Here is a 9,487-nt window from a genome sequence, read left to right on the forward strand (position 1 = left end):
GCTAAGTGAAGTTAGCCAATTCCCCCCCCCCCAAAAAAAAATGCCAAATGTTTTCTCTGATATAAGGAGGCTGATTCATAGTGGGGTAGGGAGGAGGAATATGGGAGGAATAGAGGAATTCTAGATAGGGCAGAGGCATGGGAGGGAAAGGGAGGAGGCAGGGGGTTAGCAAGGATGGTGGAATGTGATAGACATCATTATCCAAAGTACATGTATGAAGACACAAATTGGTGTCAACATACTTTATATACAACCAGAGATATGAAAAATTGGGCTGTATATGTGTAATAAGAATTGAAATGCATTCTGCTGTCATTTATTTAAAAAAATAAAAAAATTTATCCCACAATAAATTCTATATCTTGAAAAATAAAATAAAAATATGAATGCAAAGAGAAAAAAAACCCCAACAACAGTATACAGTCCAACTTCCCACTTTGCAGATTCCTTTTCCATCCTATTTATCCCCTTTGATACCCACAGGACCAGACCTTAAAGATTCTAGCAAAGAACTTCCCAGGTCACTTTGCTAAGGAGAGAGAACATTAAAACCAAACACAGACAGATAAAGATTAGCCTCTCACCCCAGCAGCCTGAGCTTGTGCCAGGAAAGTGCAATCACCTCACTTCTGAAGCAGATAAAGGTGTGCCTAGGTCACTTACCAGTCACTGGGCAACTGCCATGACACACTCCCCACACCTGACACTGCTCAGGAGAAAGCCAGGCAGCTTGTGACAGTTTTCCCAGCCAGAGAAAATCTGGCTCAGCAGGCAGGTTGCCATTCGTGCAGTCACCAGAGACAAAGCTTGGCGCATTAGGATCTTAGCTCCACTGGGCAGTGACTGCTCAGCCCTGCAGGGAGTGGAAGAGCCACAGGCACAAGATGATCCTCAGGAGAAACTTCCCCAAAGGCTTCTGCATTGGGCTGATTCTGGTCATTGCTGTCAACATCTTTCTGGTATTTTATACGAAGGAAACTTTACAAAACTTGATTCTGGGGCATCTACACAAGGAGTTTCATTTGCCCCCACCAGAGTGGGACGGAGCCATGATCAAGAGACTGTCTCGTTTGGAAATGGATCTGCAGCATCTGAGTAAGTTCAGCATGCTAATTTGGAGGGGATGTGTGTGTGTGTGTGTATGGTGCATGCAAGTATGTGTGGGTGTGAGCATGCATGTGAGTGTATACTTGGGGACACTTAGTAAAAAAAGGGTGTGGAGGAAAATGGGTGAGAAGCCACATTCTCATCTCTCATTTGCCTTTTCAGGCATCAGAGTCTGATGGGATGCATTGAGAAATAGGTGGTAGGAGAGGGAGTTTAGAGAAGATGATTTGAGGGAGGAGAGCAGAGTGTGTATGAAAGTGGGGTGTGTGTATATGTTTGTGCATATGCATGATCACATCTGCATACATGCAGGCAGGGAGACTGAAGCTCAGAATAAGGACCCCAAGAGACTCAGAAATCTAGGAATCTAGGCTCAGGAATCAGCCCTATCTTTAGGCCAATGTATGACAGGGTTGTTAATGAGAGGTGGCTGTGTCTAGGGTAAAGGGTGCTTCCAATTTCCTGGGAGCTCCTATCATGAATGCATGGAGGCATTGTTAGAGGGCCGAAGGCCAAATCTTGATATGGCTGCTATGGTGGTGTGACTTTGAGTAAGTGCTTATCTCTCTCAGTCTCAGACTTCGAATCTGTAAATGGAGACAATGATAATGAAAATGATAATTATAGAGAGCTGCCTGACTTCACAGGGTTGGGAACATGCAGAAAGTGATATATGTCCAGTTTTAACCTCTTCATTTAACGTTCTGGATAGGATTCCAACACATCCTGGGCTTGGTTTGTAAGACTGGTTAACTCCTTTGAATTATATGTACCTGTGCCTCTGACTTCAGTGAGAGAAGTGACAATTTTCCCTGCTCCCCAGGTAACAGAGATCAAGGGCTTGCTGTTGGAGCTGGTCAAGGTCTTTTTAAATGGGAAATGAATATTACCAAGGCTCAGGCAGAGGGATGGAAGGAGGAAAGACAGGAAGAGAAAAAGAAAGGGAGGGAATAAATCAGGGAAAGTCAGAGAGAGGGAAGTGGGGCAAGACAGGAGAAAAGTGATGAGGATGGAAGAGAAGGAAAAAAGAAGTGGTTAGGGAGAGAGGTTGAGAACTTGTGGAGACAAGAGGAAAAAAGGGAAAGTGAGAAGGGGTGGGGGAGAGGATAAAAGAAGGTGGGGCACGAAACACCCACAGCGCCCTCCACACCCTGTTTACACTCAGTACATTTTGCTGTGATGCAATTCTCTGGAAAGCAGGTCCCGTGGGGGGTCGTTCCATGGATGTAGCTGTGCATTCCCCTTTCATTTCTATTCACACATGGAAATTACCTCAATGAATAAGTGAACAAGTGAGTGTAAGCAGGAGAGAGAAAAGTACAGGTGCACAGGGATGAAGGGAAGAGTGAGACAGGCTAGAGTGTGGGTGAAACAGAGGGAAGATGTTGGCTCGGAAGCCCTGGCTTCCCCAGTTGGGTGGAACACTGCACATGCGAATCTGTGCAGCAGGCTTCACTAGGAGCTTGTGGACCCAGGCTGGTGACCCCGGAGCCACTGCCACTCCTTGTAGGAGAACCTAGACCATACCAGGACTCTCCCATGGGACCCTTAGTTCCTTCTACTGCAGTCGCCCCCTTCCCCTGAACCTCAGCATGGCAGGAGTCTTTACTCAGCAGAGACATGACATGCCCTGAGGAGCCATCCAGAGCCACCAACTTACTTTCTTTTATTTGTTTGCAATGACCACTTCTATCTTTCTATCTCATCTTGTTGATGCCATGATTTTTTCAGTCTAAAGTGATGTAGTGTCAGAGACCCTTCCCAGCAGAGCTGAACCTTACAGTGTCTTCTGGGACCTGTTTCCAGATCACAAATGCTCTTCTGTCCCACAGTTCATCCTGTAATGGAAAATCTTTAAGAAGTGAGGCCCAGTTGGAAACTTCCAGTCATGTGGGCTGTGCCCTCAAGCGAGGTACTGAGACCCTGACCCCTCCCCACTCCCTGTCTCTGTTCACTTACCAGCTGCCATGATCTGAGTAGTTCCCTCCACTGTACCCTCCCCTGTCTCACCATAGGCCCCAAAGCAACAGGCCAAGTAACCATGGACTGAAACCTCCAAAACTGTGAGCCAAAATGAAACTTTTCTCTTTATAAACTAATTATCTAATAATTTCTTTATCAATTAATTCTTTTCTCTTTATAAACTAATTATTTGTCATAGGAATGGCAAGTTAACACATGCTCCAGATTTTAAATTTACAGCTCTTGCCTAACATCCTGGTTGCTCACTGCCTTCAGGGTTTCGGAAAGATTGAAGAAAACCATAAGTCAATAGGAACATTTAGGTCAATCTTCAATTAGGTAAGTCTATCAAGAGTAAAAGCAAACACATGATGATAATCATATCCCTGTTGGCAGAGGGACAAGTGACTCTAAACCAGTTGTTGGACCCTTTCTTGGGGCTCTTAAAAGCCCCACCAGAGTAATATCATTGGGTGTGTCTCCTTTGTGCCGTAAACATTTTCATGTCAATCATGGGAATGGTCTAGTGGCACTATATTCATCTTGCCGGAATGTCTGCAATTTTCAAATTGACTCTAGACTTTCAGTTCCCACTGACAGTAGTGAATGAAAGAAAAAAAAATTAGGTGCCACCCCAAAGAGGAAAGTAGGGGAGTTTTGTTTGAGGCAAGGAGAACTCAGTACCACCCTGTGACCCTTATGTGCTTAACACAGAAATGTATGAATAATAATAATACTCAATTGGAACACTTGAAACATTATGCTTTTATTTCCCACCTGAGCAAATATTCATGGTATTTCCACAGCCCTTCTTTGGCAGACCTTGCCATTTAGATCTCTTCCCAAGTTTGCTTCAACCATTCTCTTTTTGCCTTGGACGCTTTAATTGATTCTTCTTCTCCTTTTCCTTTATCCAGGGCCAATCTTCTGTCATCTTCTTAACATTTTCTTCCCCGTTTTGGACTTCCCTGTTTTCCCTTGGAAGGGCTACAGATGGATCTGAAATACAGCCCAAATCCTGTCACTAAGCCTTGTTCTGTGGTATGGGATTGCGTTTACCCAGAAAAATTTCACACAGTGGAACCATCCTGGTGACCCTGGGTAGCAATTATTCAGGAAAAGAGGGCATTCCCTTCTAATGTTCAGGGAGATGCTGGATGGGCTGAAGTTAATCCCTCAGTCTGGTTGAAATTTAATGGGGGGTTTAGGGGAGGATTAGTGGGAGCTAAGTGGTCCTATAGCCAAGACCTTTGGTTACTCGATGTTTAATGCCCAGGAATGTCACAATCACTAAGCACTGGACTCATTACTTTTGCATTCTTTTTCTGCTGCATTTGTAGATTGAGCTCAAGGTACATATATGTTAAGACTCTCCAGCACAAATCTTATAGGGTTGTTATAAAGGTGAGATAAATGATGGATGGGAAAGAGCTTTGAAGTTTGTAGGCCATTTTCCAAACACAAAGCATCATTTTTACTATTGGTACTATAGATCCTGAAAGACCTCTTCTGTATGAGAAGTCCTCTGCCTGGGTCTGTCACTCTGTTTATTCTTTTGAGTTAAGTCTGTGTTCCTCAAATGAATATGAACATTAGCGCTATCTGGAGTAAGCATCTTCAGGGAAGTCCTGGGATTCTGTATTTTTTAACAAGCTGTTGAAGTCTTTCTTGTGGCCAACCACATTGGACATTTCCTGCCTAAAAGTTCTTGGTGAATCAAATGAGAAGGGAAAGGGAAGGTGGACGATGGTGGTGCTGGTTAGAGTAGATTTGCTTTTGTCAGCTACTAGAAGTGTAGTATAATGTGACTCCACATTTCACTGTACAGAGGAATTACTTCTTGATTTGTTAAAATGCAAACTCTGGTAACCTCCCCTGGCCCCAAGATTCTGATTTAGTAGATTTGAACACAGGCTTGGATATCTACTTTTTAAAATAACCACAGTTGATGATTCTGATATAAATATTTCTTAGGCTTAATTCTGAGAATACATTATTTGATTATCTATTTATTTCTCAGGTCAATGGCAGCAATTTGAGTAGCCTTAAATGGACAGACAAGTTTTGTTGAAGCTGCAGAGAGAGAGATGGACCTAGCGTGTGCTTTGCCAGGACAGCCTTGCACGGCTCTGACAAGTTCACTTGACCCATCACATTCTCTGGGACAAGAGCCATAAATTAAAAATCTGCAGAGTGTGTTAGTTTGCCATTCCTTTGAGAGAAGAAGAGAGAGAGAGACAGGGGTGGGGTGGGGTGGGGATGTCAGGGTCTCAGTATCCCCCTTGAAGGCACAGCCCCACATGACTGGAAGCTTCCAACTGGGCCTCACTTCTTAAAGGCTCCACCATGCCGCTACACACAGGTTGTTTGGCTTATTTAGGATCCAAATTTATAGCAAAGAGAAAACCGTTTTACATAAATTAGGAATGAAAGCAATGCCCAGATAATTAGGATCGAGTAAACTGTTTTATCTGCTCTCTCCCACCCCATCCTCTTCATCTGCAGAAGATGGTATGCAACTGGTTATGAAGCAACAAGAAAACAAGGACCATACACAAAAGGGGATAGAAGATGAAGTTCACCCTGCTCGAAAGGCAGTGGAAACCCCTGAGAGGGAGACAGAGAAGCGGCAGAACAGACCCCCAAAGAAACTCTTCCTGAACTCACCGCTCTTCAAGCAGTGGGGCGACAAGCTTTCTGAAGCCCAGCAGAAAGAGGCTGAGGACCTGTTCCAGAAGTTTGGTTACAACGTCTACCTCAGCAACCAGTTGCCTCACAATCGCACCCTCATGGACACACGAGATTCCAGGTGGGACGGATGAGGGTTGGTGGGAGGTTCTAGGGACCTCTGTCTGATTTGGTCTGAGTTTTGGAAGCCATAAAAGTCCAGGGTTGGAAAGAGGGTTGGGGGGAGTGAGGGATTGCTGGAGAAGGGGATAAGGAGAGTTCTTGTGTTTAATCCCTTTTGCAACAGCAGCTTGGTGAACATTGGAGATAAACAGAGGTGTAGAGAAATGGTGATCCTTGGGAATTCTGATACAATGGGTCTAACCAATGATTTTACAGATGAGGATGCCAGGGCTGAACAAAGACTTGTGCATGTCACCCCAAAGTTAGCAGCTCTATTTCCTCCTTTCGTACTTTCCTCCAATTCTCTGCTTGAATCCTTTGTTTTTAAATATAATTTTTAGAGACTTTCTGTTTTTATTCCTCATTGTTTTTTTTCTTTTCTGCCTTGCCCATCTTTCTTCATAATTTTTTAAAAAAGTAACATCTTTGTTGAGGCACAATTCATATACCATTCAATTCACCCATTTGAAGTATGCAATTTAAGTGATTTTAGTATATTCAGAGTTGTGCACCATCGCCACAATGAATTTTAAATCTTTTTCTTCACTAAAAAAAGAAACCCCGTATCAGTGTCAGCCACTTTCCATTTCTCCACAACTTCTTACTCCCCTGGAGAGCATTAAAGTACTTTCTGTCTCTATGAATTTGCCTATTCTGGATCTTTCTCATAAATGGGATCATATAATATAGGGTCTTTTGTGACTGTTTTTTTAAAAAGACTATCATCATATTTTCAAGTGTTACAGCATGTATTGATACTTCATTCCTTTTTTAAATAGAACTAACAAAAATTGTATATTTTTATTGGTTCGGTTTAAATATCAATGACAACAGAATCCATTTTTATATAATTATACAAGCATGGAATATATCTTATTCTAGTTAGGATCCCATTCTCATGATACATGATGGTGGGATTCACTGTGTTGTTTTCATATACATACTAAAAATTATGGGAAATTGTTAGATCAGAATGCAAGAAAAGACCACTGACTCCAATTAAAATCAAATTAAAGCAAGTTTATTATTTCGACCGGCCGGGCTGCCTCTCCCTCCCAAAACCGCGGGAACAAGACAGCACCCCAGCTTTCTGGCAGCCCAGCTTTATAGCCCAGAAAGTTACACAAAGGGGGGTTACAGATAACAGAACTCTGACAAGCATCACACTAATGGTAGTTTACATTTTTTGCTGGCCCCAACATCAGAATTTATGAGGACCATTAGAGCCTCAGAGAGGGTTGTTGTCTGGCCAGGGAAGGCCAAGATTTGTGAGGCATCACTAAAGTTTCAGAGAGGGCTGCTATCTGGTCAGAGAGCCAGGCATGGGTGAGTTCAAGGCATGGGCAGGCATTCCAAGCAGGTTCAGAATTTGCAGTAATTTATAGTAAAGCTGAAATTATCTTTTCATGGCTTTGTGGCGAGATGGCTCCCAATTTTAAGAACAGGTTGGGTCTATCAGAAATTACATGAGATTCATTCTACTGCCTTTCCCTCTTGTATCCCCCCACCTTTCCCTCCATTCTCCACTGTCTAATCTACTGAACTTCTATCTCCCCCTCACCTTCCCCCTTTTGTGGATTAGCTTCCACATATCAGACAAAGCATTTAACCTTTGTTTTTTTGGGGGATCAGTTATTTCACTTAGCATGATAGTCTCCAGATCCATCCATTTGCTGGCAAATATCATAAAGTCATTCTTTTTTATGGCTGATTAATACTCTATTAATATTTCAACATTTTCTTTACCCATTAATCTGTTAAAGGGCAACTAGGTTGGATATTTTATATTTTAACTATGACTTTGAAATATAATTTATTAGTGTGTTAAGTAAAACTGTATACATTATATTAACTTTACTATCTTGATTAACTAGAATAACTTCTTGTGGTTGTACATGATGTGAAGTTACACTAGTGGTGTCTTCATATATGAACATAGGAAAGCTATATCTGATTAATTCTACTGTTTTTCCTATTCCCATTTCCCCTCCCTTCCTTCTATTCTCCCCTGTCCAAGTTGGTAAACCTCCACTCCTCCCTTTGCCCAGCTTATTGTGAGTCAGCATCTACATAATCAGAGAGAACATTGACCTTTGGTTTTTTTGGGATTGGCTTATTTCACTTAACATGATATTGTCAAATGAGGTTACTTTGTCTAAAGTACCATATTTTATTTATTCATCAGTTGATACACATTGTATTGTTTCTACTTTGGACTATTATGAATAGTGTTGCTATGAAGACAGCAAGTGTTTGTATTGACCAATAACTTTGTGTTTCTTGGGTGCAGTCTAAAAGTTGAATTCGTGGGTCATATGATAACCACATTAAACTGTCAGACTATTTTCCAAAATGACTGCATGATTTTATATTCCAACCATCCATGTATAAGAGTCTTGATTTTTCCACATTATCACCCACATTTGTTATTATTTGTGTCTCTTTCTTTCTTTCTTTTTTTCAGTATCAGGGATTGAACTCAGGGGCACTGGACAACTGAGCCACATCCCCAGCCCTGTTTTGTATTTTATTTAGAGACAGGGTCTCATTGAGTTGCTTAGTGCCTTGCTTTTGCTGAGAATGGCTTTGAACTCATGATCCTTCTGCCTCAGCCTCCTGAGCCGCTGAAATTATAGGCATGTGCTACCACATCTGGCATTATTTGTGTTAAATTTTAGTTAGTCATTCTGATGAGTGTGAAGTGATATCACATTGTGATTTTGTTTTCAATTTCTTGAAGGCCTAATGATGATGGACATCTTTTCATGCGTTTATTTACCATTTGTATGTTTTCCTTGGAGAAATTCAGAGATGCCTCCTTTTCAAAATTGGTTTATATGCCATTATTCATTATATATCCTAGATATAAATTCCTATTAAAAACATGCAAATATTTTCTCCTAGTATATGGGTTGTCTATTCGCTGTCCTGGTGGTCTTCATTGAGGCACAAATGTTTTAAATTTTGATGATGTCCAATTTATCCATTTTCTCTTTGGTTGCTTGTATTTTCGATGTCATATATAAGAGACTATTGTTGAAGGCAAGGTAACGAAGATTTACACCTATGTTTTCTTCCAAGAGTTCTGTAGTTTCAGTCTTAAAATCTGGGGGCCATTTTATGTGAATTTTTATATATGGCAATGTGAATGTGGTATAGGAGTCCAACTTTATTCTTTTGGATGTGGTCTGATCATTATCCTGCTGTCCCACCATCCTCCAGTGAAGAGATAAGTTTTGCCACATTTGTTCTCTTGGTACTCTTGTTGAAATCAATTGGGCAGAATCACAAAGGTTTATTTCTAGGTATCAATTAATTCTGTTTGCCTCATGTTTACTTGACCCTTATGATAATGACAGACCGTGGTAACACTAGTTTTGTGGCAAGTTTCAAAATGCAATAAAGTGAGTTTTCAACATTTCTTATTTTTTAAGATTGTTTTGTCTATTTAGGTACATGAATTTCTATGAATTTTAGGATTCACCTATTAATTTCTGAAAAAAAAAACAACAGGATTTTGATAGGGATGGCCTATCAATTTATAGAATATAAATGGCCTAGATCAATT

At 41.2% G+C, this 9,487-nt stretch overlaps 1 protein-coding gene across 1 annotated transcript in view; it reads left to right on the forward strand.

Moving 5' to 3' along the window:
- Nucleotides 1–884: 884 nt before the first annotated feature.
- Galnt8 (polypeptide N-acetylgalactosaminyltransferase 8) overlaps nt 885–9,487 on the forward strand; it is a 52,297-nt gene continuing 43,694 nt past the window's right edge. Inside the window, exons 1-2 of the mRNA XM_076855288.1 lie at nt 885–1,095; nt 5,575–5,878. Of these exons, the coding sequence (XP_076711403.1) occupies nt 885–1,095; nt 5,575–5,878 (515 nt within the window). The remainder of the gene's footprint in view (nt 1,096–5,574; nt 5,879–9,487) is intronic.

Source organism: Callospermophilus lateralis, chromosome 4, assembly GCF_048772815.1.
Source record: "Callospermophilus lateralis isolate mCalLat2 chromosome 4, mCalLat2.hap1, whole genome shotgun sequence".
NCBI classification, from domain to species: Eukaryota; Metazoa; Chordata; class Mammalia; order Rodentia; family Sciuridae; genus Callospermophilus; species Callospermophilus lateralis.